Source organism: Arvicanthis niloticus, chromosome 24 (assembly GCF_011762505.2).
Source record: "Arvicanthis niloticus isolate mArvNil1 chromosome 24, mArvNil1.pat.X, whole genome shotgun sequence".
NCBI lineage: Eukaryota > Metazoa > Chordata > Mammalia > Rodentia > Muridae > Arvicanthis > Arvicanthis niloticus.
This window is the reverse complement of record NC_133432.1, coordinates 27000366-27019618: the sequence shown is the minus strand read 5'-3', so window position 1 is coordinate 27019618 and position 19253 is coordinate 27000366. Positions and strand designations below refer to the sequence as shown.

General features: G+C 50.4%; 1 protein-coding gene across 5 annotated transcripts in view; it reads left to right on the top strand.

Annotated features, from left to right (window-relative positions):
* The window catches only part of Col26a1 (collagen type XXVI alpha 1 chain), a 137065-nt gene that overhangs the window by 102462 nt on the left and 15350 nt on the right, over positions 1-19253 (top strand). For all 5 annotated transcript variants that reach the window (XM_076923246.1, XM_076923247.1, XM_076923245.1 and 2 more), the window contains exons 4-5: positions 11281-11342; positions 18504-18660. In XM_076923246.1, the coding sequence (XP_076779361.1) occupies positions 11281-11342; positions 18504-18660 (219 nt within the window). The remainder of the gene's footprint in view (positions 1-11280; positions 11343-18503; positions 18661-19253) is intronic.

The following is a 19253-nucleotide window of genomic DNA, read 5'->3' as shown; positions in this document are numbered from 1 at the left end:
TATGACATACTGCTTTCTCTTGTCTGGTTTCTATTGCTATGATAAACACCATGACCAAAAGCAACTCGGGGAGGGATGGTTTATTTCAGTTTACTTTTTACAGTCCCTCACAAAGGGACCTCAAGCAAGAACCCAGAGGCAGGAACTGAAGCAGAATCCATAGAGGAATGATGCTTGCTGGTTTGTTCTCAGGCTTACATTCTGTTGCCTTTCTCAGGACACCCTGGCCACCTACCCAAGGGTGGCAACACCCAGAGCAGACTGGGCACTCCCCGCATCAATCGGAGGGCCTGAGTTCAGTTCCAACTACCTACATCAAGTGGCTCATAACAGCCTATAACTTCAGTTCTAGGGGAATCTGATACCCTCTTTCTGGCCTCTGCAGGAACCCGTGCTCATACAATAAACCCTCAGACAAACTTATGTATAGATATACATAATTAGGAAAAAAAAGACATATCAGAGATTGGGGAAATATCTGAGTTCAAGGCTAGCCTGGTTTATATAGTGAATTTCAGGCCAGCCATGCCTACATATCAATAACCTGTCTTAGAGAGAGAGAAGAGGGAGGGAGAGAGGGAAGAAGGAAGGAAAGAGAGACAGGAGAAAGGAGGATAAGAGGGAGAAATGAGGAAATTAGACACCCCTTTTCCTCCTGACTTCTCCCAGCCCATATAACAATTCTAATGAGGTAGAGATGGCCAACCCTATTTTTAGACCAGCAGCCTGAGCCAAAATGTTACATCACCCAGAAGTTCTATAAAAAAAGGGGGAAAACTTGCCCACTTCGATGCAACTATTTCTGTTTGTCCCCCTCATCTTCCATCCCTGACTATCCATCTTTTATATAATTACAAACAGAATACAGATCCAATTTTGTCCATTTCTTTATATAGCACTGATTTTTTCCCCACTTAAAAAAAATGCAATTGTGTCATGAGGATGGGTGTAGCTTAGTGGGAGGACACATAGAAGCCCACGTGAAGCTCTGAGTTTAAATGCCAACACCAAAAATAGCATTTTCAAATTGTATCATTTATGGGGAAAAGTCAGCTCTTCAAGGCTTTAAACTTTTTAAAAAGGGAAGTGGGTGCCTGGGATGTAGCTCAGTTGGAAGATTACCTACCCAGCACACTCAAAGCCCTGGGTGTCATCCCTAGCATTGCAGAAACCACACCTGGTGGCACACACCTATAATCCCAGCACCTAGGCAGGAAGATGACATCATCCTTGCCTCTGGAGTTCAAAGCCATGTTGAACTCCCCAGTTTTGCATCTTTTTTGCATATTTTTCCTTATTCATATTTTGTGTTTCCTTCTCTCTAGTTTGCTCTCTTCTTCGGGTAATGTTCATCCTTCTCTATCTTTCAGAGAGGAGGCAGGTGGGGTATGAATACATGTTTCAGAATGTGCATGTCTAAAACGGAGATCTTCATTCCAGTCTCAAATCTTTCGTGATAGTTGTGCTGGGTATAGGATCGTAGCCAGAAAAATCATCTTTTTCAAAAGAACACTGGTGGCTTCCACTTCCCACTTCATCTATTTGGTACTGCTTAGGATTCCAACACTAACCCATTTCTGACATTTCCTACAGGCTTCATTTTATCTTTGAAAACATTTATTATTTTCCTTACCTCAGAGAGTCTGAAATTTTGCGATTATATGGCATTTTAAAGATTTGTTTTTATCTCTCTCTCTCTCTCCAATATTCACACTTTCCCCTTACAATGTTGTAAACACATCCCTAGATCTCAATCTTTTATTGAATTTTCTATCAGCTTTTTAAATTTTTCACTTCTGAATGTGCATTTTTGTTCTCTTGCTGTGACAAAATGCTGTAACAAAAGCAACTTGGGGGAAAAAGGTTGTTTGTGGGTTGCTGGTGCTTTTTTGTTGTTTTTTACTGGAGGTACATCATGGGAGAGAAGTCAAAGTAGCAGGAACTTGAAACCACTGGTTCACATCCCACCTGCAGTTAGGAACCAGCAATGAATCTTCCAATGCTCAGTTCACTGTCTCTATTTTATGCAGCCCTGGATTCCTGCCCAGGAAACAGTCTCATTGAGGTCAATGGAAGCCTTTCCACCTCCGTTAACTTAGTCATGATAATCCCCCTCAGGCAGATGCAGATGTCTGGCTCCAAGGTGATCACAGGTCCTGCCGAGTTCAGGGCCTGTGAGTGGCTCAGTGGGTAAAGGTGTTTGCCACTAAGCCTGAGAACCTGCCTGAGTCTAGTCCCTAGGACATACATGGAGAGAACAGACTCCTGCAAGTTGTCCTTTGACCGTCACATGTATGCAGCACACATGCCCACACACCCAGATGCACACACAAAGCAAATAAATGTAAAAAACAATCACAACAGGGATACAGTATACTCACACCTCTCTAAGGGTACTGAGTAAAACAAAAAAACACTGTGATTTTTGCTTTAGGGATTCGGAGGACTCATTTGTTTTTGGTTTTGTTTTCTTCTGTTTACTCATGCTCTGTTCTGAATTTGTGTTCTCCTCTCCTGGTCCTTGTCTCCCATATTTATGTGTCGAATGGTCATTGGGCATGCCAGGCTTGCTCTCTTAGAACTTGGGGCTTCTCTGTGAGAAGGTCCTGCCTTGCCCAGTCACGACTCTTGCAGGTCAGCTTTCTTGGGCTGCTGGGGTTCCCCATGGAAGCCGCCTGCTGGACAAGTGCTGGTTTATTAAAGTGAGTGTACTACTTTAGCTAGTACCGCTAGTGAGAACCTTCTCTCTTCACACGCTTCCTCCAATGCAGCTTAGCGTTTGTCCTGCGGCTTTCCTCTCCCTAGAGTTTTGATAAGGGATGAAGGAAGCTACTCTGTGTCCAGACAACTGCCAAGGGCTATGTTGCTCCCCTCTTGGCAACGGAGGCGTCTTTTTACTTGGGCCAGAGCTGATGTTTCTAAGAACGAAGATGAACTGTGAGCCAAGGGAAGAGGCAGGGAAGAGGACTGTCCGTTGCCAAGACTGGAAGATGGAGAATAGCTCCTATGACGCAACGCTATGTGGGAAGGACAGAAGCCGGAATGGGTTGAATGGATGGAGTATGGCCCTGAGAGAAGGGCTAGGGCATAGCTGAGGGTTGTGGCTTAGTAGAATGAAGTGCGGCTCTATTGATTGGGGCGTGGCTTAGCCGAAGGGGAGGGGTTTAGCTACGATGAAAGGAGGTGTGGCCAGTAGGAGGGGTGTGATCCACAGGGAAGAGTTGTGGCCCAGTTGTAGAGGGCTTGTTCTATTTGTCGGGGCGTGGCTTATCTGAAAGAGTGTGTGAACTAACTGTAAGAGCGCATGTCCCAGTGGGAAGGGATGTAGCATAGCTCTAAGGGGTGGACAGCTGAAGGGGGTGTAGCCCAAAGGAAGAAGGTATGGCCTAGCTAAAGGGGGGTATATCCTGGGAGGCGTGAAGCTCAGCTGAAGGAGATACAGCTGGGTGCTGAGGGTGCATATGCCAAGGAGAGGAACGTGCCTTAGCCAGAGGGAGCGGCAGCCCAGTGGAGGGGGCGTGGCCCAGATGGGGAGGGCGTGTCCAAGTAAGAGGGGATGTGACATTAAGTTGTAGGGGGAGAAGCAGTGGCCAAAATGGTGAGGTGGCCCAGTTTTGAGAGCGTGAGTCAGAGGGAGGGGCACAGCCCAGCTGAAGGCATCATGGCGTCCTTAGGGTGGCTGAGGGGTGAGGAGGCACAGGAACAGTGAGCCTGGCCATGACTTTTTCCTGAGGACCATGGAGGCTGTCCAGCAAGGGTGACCAGTAGAGGGAAGTCCTCAGAGACTCCATGGAGGAGTGGGAAGGAGGAAGAGGAGGAGGAGGAGGAAGAGGAGGATAGAGTCACTTCATTGGTCTCCTGGGCTGGGCACAGCTGACTCCATGCAGCAAGGTGGATGAAGCCTAACATATGTGAACTAAGACAGGCCACTCTACCTTCTGCAGGCTGTCAAGCTGGAGAAACTAGCGCACTCTAGGCTGCCTGTTCCTTTGTTATCCTCTCACCACAGTCTTTTCCTGTGGCCTTGCTTGGACTCTTCCTCTCTCAACAAGGCCTGGGAGTCTTGACTGGGATCGAGGGTCGTGTTGGTCTTAGGATCTCCTGGAAGTATGCCTCAGTTGCATTGACCAGCTGGTAACAGCATCCTGAAGGCACCCATGGGCATCTACTCTGGAGCCTCTAACAGAGGAGGCTGGCCTCCGGGGAGCTGGATCACTGTCCCCTTAGACGACCCATTAGGGTCTATGACTAACGTCTCATAGTAAGATTCTGCTACCCCTTTAAACTTCCTCCTGTAGCCAACTCCTACCTTATCGACAAAGCCCTTCTCAGAGCCCACCCTCAGGAATCCAGCCTCATACAGGAGGTGAGGACTGAGTTCTGAGAGTACAGCCACCACCAGCAGCAGTGCCAGACAAACGGAGGTAGCAAAAGGATGTAGCAACTCCTATCTTGCTGTGGGTGGGTGTCCAGAGTGTATTCATGAGAAGCCAAGGATGAAGGGGACCTCAGGAATCTGCCCAAGGCCCTGGATGCTACCCAATGTGGAAACCTTTTACAGGCGGGGCAACTGATGTCACCCTGCAGTGAGTAAGAGAGGGCTCAAGCCCAAGGTCTCAATATGTAGCACAGGCTGGCCTTGAACATACTATGTAGCACAGGTTGGCCTTAAACATACTATTTAGCCCAGGCTTACTTCATTTTGCAGTAATTGTTCTGTTCTGGAATTACAGGTGTGTGCTACCATGGTTAGCCACCTGATACCTCTCTCTCCCTCTCCCTCCCTCTCCCTCCCTCTCCCTCCCTCTCTCTCTCCCCCTCTCTCTCTGGGAGGGTGAAGCTAGAGGTCAAGTGGAGGCCAGAAGAGAACAAGTCTCTAGTTCAGTTCTCTCCTTCCACCTTATTTTGGGTTCCAGGAATTGAAAAGGCAAACACCTTTAGCCGGTAAGCCATCTTGCTAGTCCCCTGGCTGGCCTGAAAACTCAGAATCCTCCTGCCTCTCTCCCTCCACCTGTCCTACTGGCATGAGCCACCACAATGGGCCACTTGATTTTCTGAGGCAAGGCTTCCCACCGGCCTGGAATGTAGCAGGTTTGGTGACCTAGGTGACTAGTCTGCCTCAGAGGCCCACAAATGGGCACAACCTTCAAGCTTGTCTTTTTTTAGGTGGCCCGTGGGGATTGATCTTGGGTCCTCATGCTTGTAAGACAAGCACTTTCCTGAGAGACCATCTCCTCAGCCCAGCTTGGTTCATGGGGACCAGCAGACTATCTCTGTTCTAGGTCCTGGGAATGTCCTTGGTCCTGTCTCCTCCTGGCCGGCCTTGTAATCAGGATGAGCTAAAATCTTTCCTCAAAGTTAAGGCCAGCATCTTACTGAGGGCCACTGAGGCCCAGAGCAAGGCAGATATGTCTTTGGGTGGGTCCCAGAGCCAGGGGACAGCCCCACCTACGCTGCTTAGTAATTAGAACAAGTTAAACAAACTGGCTTTAACTGCCTGTTGGTGACATGCTTCAGGGGAGCTATAAACCAACCAGATGTGCAAGGCCTGCTCAGGCTGGTGCCAGGGGTGTCCAAGATGGCTGGACCTCTAAGACACCCCCTGAGGCTGGAAAGTGGAACATACCTCACCCACCCAGTATCTTCCTAGGGCCAAGCCTCTGTGCACCTGCCAAACAGAAAGCCAAAGCAGACTGGGTTGGACTGGGTTGGACCTAACACATTTCCAGAAACCGGTCCCTGCAGACCTTAAGGCTCTCTCCCTCAGCTGCCCTTGCTCCTGCAAAGGGTCTTATTTGTTGCTCTGGACCCTGGAAACAGCCTTAGAATCCTTTAGAGGCCTCTGGAATGTGCCATTTGCCCAGATCCCTGGAAAGGCCAAGGCACTAGCTTACCCGGAGCCAGGTCCACTGTGGCCTTCTGGATGTTTGTGATGATGGCCTCCTGGGGTAGGGTGGGGCCATCCTAGTCTGAGAAGCGGTTGCCAAGGTTCAAGGTGAAAATCACTTTTGTAACACGGGCCAAGCAGGGTGTGGTGATGCATGCTTTTAGTCCCAGCACTTAGGAGGTAGAGGCAGGAAGCTCAGGAGTTCCTTGTCTTTATAATGAGTTCAAGGCCAGTCTGGACAACACAAAACGGGCCCTTACACATACACACTGTCCTGCTAACCCACGGCCATTAGAGCTGATGACTCCACCAAAGGCCTTATGGACTTTACAGAGCCTCAGGAAGCCGGGCAGTGGTGGTGCACGCCTTTAGTCCCAGCACTTGGGAGGCAGAGGCAGGTGGATTTCTGAGTTCAAGACCAGCCTGGTCTACAGAGTGAGTTCCAGGACAGCCAGGGCTACACAGAGAAACAGAAAAACCCTGTCTCAAAAAAAAAAAAAAAAAAAAAAAAGCAAAGAGCTCAGGGTGGATCGGGAGCTATTGGGGGGGGGTTGTAGGGAGAGGGGAAGAGGGAGGGGATGGGGTGGGTGGAGATGGGGGAGGAAGAGGATAACGGGGAGATGGGTGAGGGAAGAGTGATAGGCAGGGGGGATAGGGGATAAGGGTGGGGACAGGTGGGGGGTCTGAGGTGTGGGAGGAGGGAGCAGATGACAAATGGGTAGGAGAAACATGGGAGATGTTTAGGGAGTAAGTAGGGGATGGGTAGCGGATAATACAAGAGATGGGCGGGGCATGGGTTGTGGGTGGGCGGGGCATGGGCTAGGGGTGGGTAAGGAATGAGTGGGAGTGCTCGGGGAATGGGGATGGGTGGGCATGGGTGAGGACTTCAGCGGGGGGGTGGATGAGGGTTGGGTGACAAGGACACAAGGCAGGGCTGGAGTTGTGTACAGATGGTCCTGTGCTCCTTTCGGTTCTTGCCCATCCTGTTAAGGGTCAGAAATTACTGACTGTGAGAGAGGAAGGAGACACTGGGAGTAGGCGGGTCTCTCAGGACCCAGTGTTTCATCAGTGGCCCTCCCTGAACTCCAGTGTCCATGGCCCTTTGCTTTTTGGCTGGTCCCACTGGCTGGTCTCTTCCTTCAGAGGACCCTTTGCTCTCTGTTCCAACCACAGCAGGGTCTAATGGCTGTGACCTCCTGGCTCCTGGTTCCAAGGATGAGACCGATCGCCTGACTGCCTTCCATCTCACGAGATGCTTACCGGTGCAGACATCTGCTGAGATAGCCTCTCCCATTGCTCTCTGCTGCTGCTCTTTTTTTTTTCTTTCCTTCTTTACCTCCAGTTTCCCTCTAGGGACCATGTGCATTCAATCTACCACATTTAACCAGGAAAAAAAAAAAAAACAACAAACCACCTCCTCCTCTTGCTTTTCCTTTGTGAAGTCCTGTCTGGTTCCCGCCTCGGATACTGTACACATTCCTCATTCCTCTCCTTGTGTTAATAGTCAGTGTTTACCGCTCTTTAATCTGGTTTCTGTATTGGAACGACAGGGTTTTATGGAGAGGGGAAAGAGTCCTTGTTCCTAAAACTTGTTTATAAACCACTGATGTGGAGCAGCCTGGGATAGGAGTGTGTGTGTGTGTGTGTGTGTGTGTGTGTGTGTGTGTGTGAGAGAGAGAGAGAGAGAGAGAGAGAGAGAGAGAGAGAGAGAGATATTCGGGGAGCTCTCCATGCAAGACATACAGTTCCTTCCAATGAGTCACTAGGGCTGGGAGCAGGAGGTGGGCCGGGTGCCATTCTTGCTAAGTGATTTTTAGTTTGAGCCTGGAGGATAGGAGTGGAGGACACAGACTGACTCACCTATGCTCAGAATCCTGCCATAAACAACAGACACTTAGGGCTGAGCCAGGTGGCACACGCCTGTCACCCCAGCTACTCTGGAGCCTGAGGCAAAGGGTGGAAAGTTGTAGACCAGACTGGACTACAGAATGAGTTCAAGACTATCCTGAGCAACTTAGTGAGACTTTGTTTCAAAATACAAAGTAGAAAGAGACCTGGGGATGGAGCTTGGTGGTAGAGCACTTCCCTGGAGCCTTCCTCCAGCATGCGAGAATGTAGTTCAGGGCTATGAATGTAATTCAGTGGTACAACACTTGCCCAGAAATCCCCTGGTGAGATAATATAGGGGCGTGGCTCAGTGGTGGAGCCCCTGCCTAGAATCCCCCAGTGAGGGGCTGAGGGCGTGGCTCAGTGGTAGAGCTCCTGCCTAGAATCCCCCAGTGAGGGGCTGGGGGCGTGGCTCAATGGTAGAGCTCCTGCCTAGAATCCCCCAGTGAGGGGCTGGGGGCGTGGCTCAGTGGTAGAGCACTTACTCTAGTCCAACCCTCAGTATGTCAAAAACAAGACAAAACAACAGTTCGATACTCGCACTTCATTTGTTAAAAAGCACAGACTCCTCACCCAGGTCTACAAGGCAACTAAGTAAAAGCAGGCTGGAAGCTTGGTATCTCTGTCTTCATCCTGCACTCATCCTCTACTTTGGGTCAGCTGCTACCTCTGCTTGTAGGTCCATTAATCACGCAGGAGCATCCATCTAAAACTTGGTGATACTTGATCTAGTTTATCACTGTCCACAGTGAACGGGTGAGTCACAGGGCACCTTACTGTCAGCACATATACCTTCCTGTTCCAGACCCGGCAGAGGCGCCAGTCATTGTGGACCTGTAGTCATGGGGCTGGAGCGATGGCTCAGTGGTTAGGAGCACTTGTCTTCCTTGTAAAAGACAAAGTTCAGTTCCAAGAACTCATGTTACACCCTCCTGTAACTGCAGCTCCCCGAGATATGGCGCCCTCTTCTGGCCTCTGTTGGCACCTGCACTCACATGCGCAGACACAGACAGACACACAGAATCATACGTACAGACATACAATCTAAAGTAAATCTAAAAAAAAAAAAAAAAAACCTTTAAACCTACAGTCACCTTGAATTCTTGAATTCCAGAAAAAGTGGGACAAAGCCCCTGCCTGAGTCCACGAAGTGGAGGCTGCAGCTTAATGCTTAAGTAACTCGCATCTGAGAATTAGTCTGTTCCCCTCAAGCAACAAGGGCCTTTTTTGGACCTCTTCACAGAACCAGACAGCGACCAACCAGACCCTACCTTGACCACAGCACATGGCTTTCCTTCCTTCCCTAATCCTTTCCCTTAAGCCAAGAGCTCAAAGACTGGCAGAGTCACGTGACCGCGAGACCTAGTCCTCTTCCCACTGCGCATGGTCAAACCCTCTCTCAGTTTCTTATTAGTGTTCGTCTTCTTTTTGCATTTTTTGGTGTCTTATTTTGTTTTATTATTTCTATGCATGTGTATGCGTGTGACACATGTACACATGTGTGTGCAGGTTTGTGCACCTGGGCATATGCTTGCAGAGGCCAGCGGAAGTCATCAGATGTCCTGTTCTGTCATCCGTCAGTTTACTCTCTTGAGGCGGGGCCTCCCACTGAACCTGGAGCTCACTGTTTCCCTGACTAGGCCATGCTCCCCATAGCACTGGGGTTACTGGTATGACAGGCAACCCCGCACTATGCTTTTTTTTTTTTTTTTTTTTTAACATTTGTGTATGTGCACATGTGTGTGTACAAAGGTCGTAGTTCAACTTGTGGTTGGTTTTCTCCTGCTAGTGTGTAAGTCCCAGTGTTTAAACCCAGGTCATCAGGCTTGGCAGAAAGCATACTTACCTGGTGTGCCAACCTATTGGCTCTACACCTGGCTTTTACAAGAGTTCTGGGGATTTGAACTCAGGGCCTCCTGTTAGCCCACTGAGCCACTTCCTTGACCTTTACTTTAAAGATAGAGGCTTATAGAGCCCAGGCTGGCCTTGAACTTTTGATCCCCCTGCCTCTCTCCCCTCACCCCCCCCCCCCGTGGGGACTGGGATTATGAGTCCCAGTCCACTGTGCCCGGTTTCTTCACTCTTTGATTGACACACGAGGCAGGTGGCCCAGCTTGGCCTGTGCACACTCAGAGAACTAGTGCTTTTGTCTTAACACTCATTACACCAGGCCTGCCCGCACCCCTCCGCACCCCTCCACACCCCTCCGCACCCCTCCGCACCCCTCCTCAACGGCAGCCTGTGTCCAAGGCTCTGGCAGCTACCCGGGTGCAGCTATGGAGTCAGACAGCCAAGCCTCCCGAGTGTGGGGGCATCTGTTTCTCCAGGAAGAGGTTCCTGCAAATCCAGGCTTTGAACTGGGTAGAGAAGAGAGAGGGGCTGAGAGACAAGCCTTGGGGTCGAAGCAATCAAAGCTCTCCAGAGTGGCTTTGAATGTCTCTTTTCCACATTAAAGAGCTTTGGTCTGGGGAGACAGACATAAACAGACAATTAAAGTCCAGAGGAGTGAGGGCCTAGGGGGGCATTGTGACTGGTGGCTGTGTGTGAGTGTGTGTGTGTGTGTGTGTGTGTGTGTGAGTGTGTGTGTGTGGGAGAGAGAGGGGGGGAAGGGAAGGATGGAGGGGGGATATCTAGCTGTGCAGCCCAATCTGGCCTGGAAGTTGTTCTGTAGCCCAGGCTAGCCTGGACTTCTTGGTGGTCCAGCCTTCCAAGTACTGAAATCATAGGTACGAGCTGCTATGTACAGACCGGAGGGATTTATGGGGGCTGGGGTAGTGGTGAGGGGAAGCTGTTTGGTTTTTGTCAGGGTCCTACGTATCGAAGGCTGGCCTTGAACTTGATCCATAGCTGAGGTGATCCTAAACACACCTGCTGCCTCCACCTCTCGTGCTGGGATCCCAGGCCTGGACCACACCTGGTCCTCAGTGCTGGAGGTGGAAACCAGGTCTTCATGCATGCCAGGCAAGGGCCCTACAGGCCGAGCCCTATCCCAGCCCACAGAAGGAGCCTTAAAACCTAACTTTCACTTTCCTCCCCAGGCCCTCTAGTGCCACCCACAGGCTTCCGGATACTGCCAAACTCATCTCCCAGGCCTCCTGGTGTGAGAACCCAATGCTGGCCACATTACCACCCCATCTCCCACACTCCCCAGATAGGATGGCCACATAGAGTTGCTAATTCCTGCTTTTCCTCCTGTTTGGGTCTCAGCAACCACGCATCCTCCCATCAGACACCACAACCTCCATAGTGTCCTCCCTGACTGTCTCCTCCCTACCCAGGCAGTAGCTGTGGCTCAGGCACAGCAGATGGCAAGAAGAAGAGTGGGCCTCAAGGATAAGGTTCTGAGGGATGGATAGGAGTTTTCCAGGCAAAATATTATTAAAATATTATTAAAAATATCTTGCCCATCTGTCACTAGAGGATATCCTGGCTGCCTGGATATCCAGGGTCCCTCTCCTGGGCATCTAATAATGTGCCTTCACTTTATTCTCTCTCTCTCTTTTTAGAATGTATGAACTGTACCCGGCTTAGCGACATGAGTGAGCGTCTGACCACGCTGGAGGCCAAGGTTAGACCAGCTTGGTGGCCTGGGAAGCCGACAGTGAGTGGGGATGGAGGGTCGTGAGATGTATCCTGGACATGGCTAACGAAAGCCCCTTTCCAAGGAGCCAGCCTGGCCTGAGCAGCCTGGCCTCGGGCATTGAGAACTACTGAGCCTTTGTGGCTCCGTAACCTCAGTTGGTTCAGTTCCTGAGATAGGAAGATGGGGGATGTGGCTGGTCTCGGGCACTATCCTCCCAAGGCATGCTAGGGAGCTGGGTTAGTGAAGTCAGTCACCAGCTCTCCAAAGCTGCTGCTCCCCAGTTAAGGACCTGCTCAGGACCGGGCACAGGGGAACTTATAGTAAAAGACTTGGAGGAGGGACTGGCAACCGGAGGGTCAAGTCCTCAGTGGGTGCCCTAGGGACACGAGGACTTGTGACCTCCCCGTGCAGAGAAAGGGCAAGGAAGGGTACAGGGAACCCTGTGCATAGGACAGGTGTGTTCACGAACTGGGTACCTGCCCAGGCCTTGGGGCTCCACATTGTGGTTCCACTGGGGGGGGGGGGTTGTGTGACAAGACATCCTGGGGAGACACAACACACATCTACTTACCCTAGACAGGGAGCCCAGGACAAGCCAAAGTACAGATCCCACCAAGGTGTAACTTGGTGAGCCAGTGAGTTTTGTTGGGGTTATTCACAGGAATGTGGGTGAGAGCTTACTTACAGGAACGGTGGCTCAAGGGGAGCTGCCACAGCTAAGCCCAGCACAGCTGTGTGACAGCTCACAGAGCTGGGACCTGGAGCATACTGCAGCCTGCAGGCAGCTTAGCAGGGTAGAGTATCCTTTCCAGGGGATAAGACCCTACCTTTCAGTTCCTCCTGGGGGCGCTGTGGAGCGCATGCTCAAGTCTACCTACTTAGGAACTTCCAAACCAGCTGCTCTCTTGTTCTCCACGGGATGAGGTTTCCCCAGAGTCTCCCATGGCCTGCCTTGCTTTACAGTGCCTCTGTGGCCAGAAAGCAGGGGGCAGGATCAAAGGTGCCTATATCATGTCCCTCAAAGGGTCATATTCTGTTCCCACCACACCCAGAGGGCTGGGTGATCGAGCAAGAAGGGGCTGGGGAGTGTCCCGCTGAGATGCCAGAACCTTTTAAAGGAATAGGGACTTCTGTAGTGGCCTGGCTGTCTAGGAAGAGCTAACAGGACTCACCTAAACTCCAGAGGAAGAGGAGTCTATCCAGGGGCCTGGAGAGGGAAGACCCAGCCTGAAGTTTCCATTTGCATCATTTGTGAACGAGTCAAAATTCAAGTGGTGCAGGCTGAGGATCTGGCTCGGTCAGTAAAGCACTTGCCTTGTAAGCATGAGGGCCTGAGTTTGATTCCCAGCACCCATGTGAAAAATCTAGTCATGTACATCTATAATCCCATGCTGGAAGGTGGAGACAGGAGGATGTTTGGGGCTGACTGGCCGGCTAGGCTAGCTTACATGGTGAGCCCCAGGTCCCAGAGAGAAACCTTGTTTCAAAAACCAAGGTGAGCAGGGCCTGAGACACACCTGAGTCTGAGATCATCCTCTGACCTCCACACAATTGTATGCACATGTGTGCACACACATACATGTATGCACAGATGCATGTGTACCCCACATACATATATGCACAGATGCGTGTGTACCCCCACATATTTGTGTGCACAGAATAGGAATGCTGAGCATACTTGGGGAGCAAGAGTATAGAAGACACTCCTGACCCTAACCCTGTCACACTGACACTCTGGAAGCTGGAGCAGGAGGATTGTGAGTCTGAGGTTAGCCAGAGCTATGCAGCAAGACTGTCAGAAAGGGAAGGGAAGGGAAGGGAAGGGAAGGGAAGGGAGGGGGGAGGGGAGGGGAGGGGAGGGAAGGGAAGGGAAGGGAAGAGGGGAAGGGAAGAGGAGAAGGGAAGAGGGGAAGGGAAGGGGAAAGGGGGAAAAGAGGGGGAAAGGGGGAAAGTGGGAAAAAGGAAGAAAAAGGGGGAAAAGGGGGAAGAAAAGGGGAAAGAAGAAAAGAAAAGGGGAAGAAAAGAAAAAAGGGGAAGAAAAGAGAAAAGGGGAAGAAAAGAAAGAAAAGAGGGGAAGAAAAGGGGAAGAAGAAAAAGGGGGGAAAGGGAGAAAGGGGAAAAAAGGGGGAAAGGGGGGAAAGAGGGAAAAGGGGAAGGGGAAGAAGGGGAAGGGGAAGGGAAGGGAAAAAGGGAAGGAGGGAATAAATATTAAGCTGAGCTACATAGCAAGACTATCTAAAAAAAGAATGGGTGGATGGATAGATAGATAGATAGATAGATAGATAGATAGATAGATAGATAGATAGAAAGAAAAAAAACATGGGCCAGGGACACCAGTGAGATGGTTCAGTGGGTACTTGCTTCTGATGACCTGAGTTCAATTCCTGGCATCCACATGGTAGATGGAAAGAACCAACTCTTACAAGTTGTCCTCCAACTACAAGTGTGCCCCATCACAGCTCAGACACACACTCACACACACATGATTAAAAAAACAAATTAAGGGACAGGTTGTGGGAAACATTCTGCAGAATCTAGAATTCTCAAGGCCCCAGGACATGTACAGTTCACTGTAATCAGACCACTATGGAAGCAGGCAGGGTCTCCAGCACAGCCCCAGAGCACTGTTGAGAGCGTAGGGACCGTCTGGTTTTTTTTTTTTTTTCTGGAGTCAGCATCTCTTCAGGGACTTGGGGGTATGTGGGGTACAGAGCTGAGAAAGGGAGGGTGCTGGGGAAGAGTCTGGGACAAGCTTCTGCCCCTAAGGTTTCATAGCAGGGGCAGGAGGTTGGCCTGACAGGCGGTTTCCAAAGCCATGGGAAGGGTTTGGCACGGAAGAAAAACTGACGGCTCCGCTTGGCTCCAGTTCAGCATTCTGGGTGTCAAAACTCACAGCTTTGGGGGGCCAGCTGTCTCCCTCGCACCTGGCTCTCATATATGCCCTCTGGCTGAGAGCAATCCCCCCCGCCCCACCTCCCCACTCCCCACACAGGGGACATAGAACCTTAACAGCCTACATCACAACCACCAAAGGCTTGCCCTCTGTCCTTCAGGCTGGCAAAGAGACAGAGGGACCTCAGGGTACCATAAAAGAGGCAGCTCCAAGATGAGGTAGGGTGTCCAGAAGCTCAGGTCATGATGCCTAAGGAACTAGCTTGAATCTGGGGAGCCTGGGGCCCACCCTGGGACGGAGCCCAACTCCTCGGCACAGGATGCTTAAAACAGATTCGCAAGTGCTCAGGTCAGGGCTGAGGACCCTTGACTCACCCCTGAGCCATTTTCCAGCTTCCTGTTTGGTGTTCATGTGTCTCCTGCCTGAGAGCCACAGGCCTAGAGACTAAGACGTCTAGTTTCTCAGATAAGACTGCTGTGTGGTGGAGGCTGGAGAGATGATGATGGCTCAGTGGTTAAAAGCACAGGCTGCTCTTCCAGAGGTCCTGAGTTCAATTCCCAGCAACCACATGGTGGCTCACAACCATCTCCCACGCCCTCTTCTGGCCTGCAGGCATATATGCAGTTAGAGCACTCCTAACAAAGAAAGGAGAAGAAACAAGACCACTGTGTGGCGCATCAAATTGCAGAAAAATAGACAGACACACAGCCAAAGAGGGGCTTACTCTCTAAGTGTTTGTTCAAATGGAATCCAGGGATTGGCGGTCTTGGGATTTGTCCTGTGACAAAGGACCCAGGATCACTATGGCCTTCTTCCTGCTCGGGCTTCCCAGTGAATCGCTTTCTGAGCTTCCATGTGGTGCCACACATTCTAAAGTGACTGCCACAGCTAAAGGTGCCCCATCCTCACACTAGATCAATAATACAGAAAAGGCAAAAGTTAGACAGAATGCCCAGCAGACTCGTTGTGTCTCACGGGCCAACACTGGGCTGTGTGGTTGGCCAGAGGTCACCAGCCAGGAAGCTGAGCATGTGACAAAGCAGAAAGAGGCAGCTGTGATCGATCACTAATTACGTTTCCCCAACCCTCTCTGGGACACACACTACAGACACTACACAATTGGAAAGTCTAGAGCAATGGTTCTCAACCTGTGGGTCACGACCCATTTGAGAGTCAAATGACCCTTTTACAGGGGCCACCCAAAGCCATTGGAAAACACAGCTATTTACACTGTGATTCATAACAGTAGCAAAATTACAGTTATGAAGTAGCACTGAAAATGGTTGGGGGGGGCATGTCACCCCAGCATGAGGAACTGTGTTAAAAGGGTGCCAGCATCAAGAAGGTCGAGAACCACTGCTCTAGAGCAAGGTATGAAGGGAAAGTTGAGGGACAGGTGGCCATTAGGATGGGCTTCCCTTTGTCCCTGGCAGGATGGGCAAGAGGCCATCGGGGCCCTGGCTCCTCTTCTGTCTCCTCTCCTTTCATGTGCACACGCATGGTCGCATGGTCGTGAGTGCAGGTCCGCATGCCACAGTGTGTGTGAACGAGCAGAAGTCAACTTGGCAGAAGTCGCTTCTCTCCCTCCACCAGGTGGATCTTGGGGATCAAATTCAGGTTCGCAGGCTTGACAGCAAGCTCCTTTACCCTCTGAGCCATCACACCAGCCCGTACTCTGGCTTTCTTGGACTTGTGTTCCATCCATGTCACCCCTGTAAACCCAGTCTGGGCACGGATGGATTTCCCCACCTAAGAGATCAGCCATGCCAAGCCAGGAGTGCAGGGGCTCAGGCTGAGGCAGATTCAGATTTGACCGAGGCCGGGACACCTCTGCCTAGGTTCGGGGGCTCTGTGGGCCATGGAGCCTACGTGGAAGCATCTAGAAGGAGCCAGCCAAGCATTTTGTGACAAAGCAAGGAGCTGAAGGCAGGTCCCTTTGAGAAAGCCCAGAATTAGCAGGAAGAGTACCTTGGTCAGTTCTTAGCAGCATGGGGTAGACACTTCTCGGATCCCTCTGGCTTGCAGTTTGTCCTGGTCCCCAACAATCTTACCTCCCACACAGCACCGCCCCTCCACACTGCACCCCCGCCACCGTGCGCGCGCACACACACACACACACACACACACACACACACACACGCAGGCCCGCGCACACACACACCCCCTTGTCCTCCCACATGGCCTTACTTCAGCTTCAGGTACCTGAGACTTGTCCCCTTGCTCATCTCTAGGACCCTGGAGGATGCTGGGATATAGTGCGTCCAAACTGCTTATCAATTGCACCCCAAGCTGACCTTGTTTAATGGACGACACAACTCTGTGTTCTCAGTAACCAAGCAAAACTGAGCCTTCTTCCCCGATCCCTAACAGAGGCTTTGTTTTGGGCTGTGAGGTTTCTGTCACGCCATGGTCTACTGTGCTGACTCACCCATCCCATGCCACCCACGGACGCACATTCCTTCCGTTATTTCCCCTTCCCCTCTACAGCCGCAGCATCCCCGCAGTAGCCAGAGCTCTGGGATGTCCACAGGCTGAGCAGGATTCAGAAACTTCCCTTTCTGGTGGGAAATCTGGGGGGCGGGGCGGGGAGGGTGTCAGGAGATCCGAGGCTGAGATCCTGGTCTGACCACCCGCTCACTGGCTGACCTCAGAGTTGTTAAGCGCAGTCTCTGAGTCTTGGTTTCCAGGTCACATATGAAGAAGATGCACAGACCCTTCCTGACTCAAGAATCAAAGAGAGTGGCTTAGCGGAGTGGCCCTAGAGCCAGGTGGGGAGGAGTTCCAGGTAGCTGAATTGGAAAGGCATACCTCCCACGAAACCTCAGGCTAGCCAGGTTCCAGGGTAGAGAAAATAGCTGTTTGTTCCTTTGATTGCCAGAGTAACCCCTCTTCCCTAAGATCCATCAGACTCCACACCTGCGGCCCAGAGCAGGGGTTGCCCTGTGTTCAGACCAGGTATACAGCGCCCTCTGATGGACACTTCAGGAACAGCTAGGGCTCACTGGGTTTGGGGATTTATTATTATTATTATTATTATTATTATTATTGTTATTGTTATTGTTATTGTTATTATTATTATTATTATTATTATTATTATTATTATTATTATTACTAGGGGTTCTGATGCCCCGTTCTGACCTCATGGTGCATAGACATGCAGGCAGGCAAAATACACACACAAGATAAAAACAAAAGCTCCAAAAATATCACACAGAGTATGGGTTTTATTACAGTGTTTCCATACATCGCTTGAAAACTTGAATCAAGGGAAACCAGGCTCGCCATATTTGTCATCTCTGAGCCCCAATTCCACTGAAGGGAGCTGGCGGGGCAGGGGGTACAAAGGAGCCCCGGCCCCCATTTAGTGCCAAGAGATGCCAGAGGACCAAGTCAGGCCATGTTCACCTTCCTTCTTTCTTGTCCATCCACCCACCTAACCACTCCTCTATCCATCCATCCATCCATCCATCCATCCATCCTTCTATCTATCCCTGAGACAACTGGTCTCAGGGACCATTAGGGGCCATGTCATGTGTCCCTGTATACCCATGACCCTGTTCTGCTCAAACAACAGCAACACACACACACACACACACACACTGTCTCGTGTAGCCCAGGCTAGCCTTGAATGCCTATGTACCCCAGGCTGGCCTTAAACTCTTAAACTCTTAATTGAACTTCTGTCACCACCACCACCACCCAAATATTGGGCACACGGGTATTCCCATCATGCCCAGTCTTTCTTTTACATTAAGTCTTTTAAAACGTTTTGTCTATTTTCTTATGAATGTGTCGTAGGGGCATGCACATGCCACAGCAGACATTTGAAGGCCAGAGGACAATAGGCAGGAGTCAACTCTCTCCTTCTACCATGTGGGGACTCAGGAATCGAACTCAGGTCTCAGGTTTGGTAGCAAGCACTTTTACTTGCTGAGCCATCTCGCCAGCCCTTTTTTTTTTTTTTTTTTTTTTACCAAAGTTGTCTAAAAATGGGTGCTACATTTTTTATGTAATTTTAATTGTATTCAATTCAAGAGAGAAGGGGTGGGAAGATCCTGACTATGAGAGAAAATATGCAGTACTTGTCTTTCTGAGTCTGTTTTATTTTGCTAAATATGACGATCTCTCTGCAAATGGCATTCATCTTGATGGCTGGATAATACTCCACCGTGTATCTGGACCTCATTCTTCTTGTCTATTGTCTACCCCTGTCCTGGCTGGCTAAGGCCTGACTGTCTACCCTCCCTGGCCAGGTCCTCCTGCTGGAAGCAGCTGAGCAGCCTTCAAGTCCAGACAATGACCTGCCACCCCCACAGAGCACCCCGCCCACCTGGAACGAGGACTTCCTGCCAGACGCAATTCCGATTGCACATCCAGGGCCCCGGAGGAGAAGACCCACAGGTCCAGCTGGTGAGCAGGGCCGCAGGGAAGAAGTCTGGCCAGGGAATGAGGTCAGAGTGGGCACCAAGGGCCTCTACACATAGGCCACAGCCTGGCCTCCTGGGTCTAATTTGCTTATGTGCTGTGTTGAAACTTGAACTAATTACTAAAAAAAAAAAAAAAAAAATGGTAAATTAAGCATAATATTAGAATTTCACATTCTTTAAAATGGTGAAAGATCTAGCCAGTACTGGTAGCATAGGTCTGTGATCCTAGTTACCTGGGAGTCTGAAGCAGGTAGATTATAAGTTTAAGGTTCATCTGAGCCATGGAGTGAATTTAAAGCCAGCCTGGGAAATTTAGCAAAATCCTATTCCATTTCAAAGTATAAAAGGAGCCAGGAGGTGGTGGCACACGCCTTTAATCCCAGCACTTGGGAGGCAGAGGAGGTGGATTTCTGAGTTAGAGGCCAGCCTGGTCTACAGAGTGAGTTCCAGGACAGCCAGGGCTACACAGAGAAACCTTGTCTCGAAAAACCAAAAAAAAAAAAAAAGTATAAAAGGGTTGAGTGGTAGAGCCCCTGCCTAGTATTTGTGAGTACCTGGGAGATTTATTTCATCTCC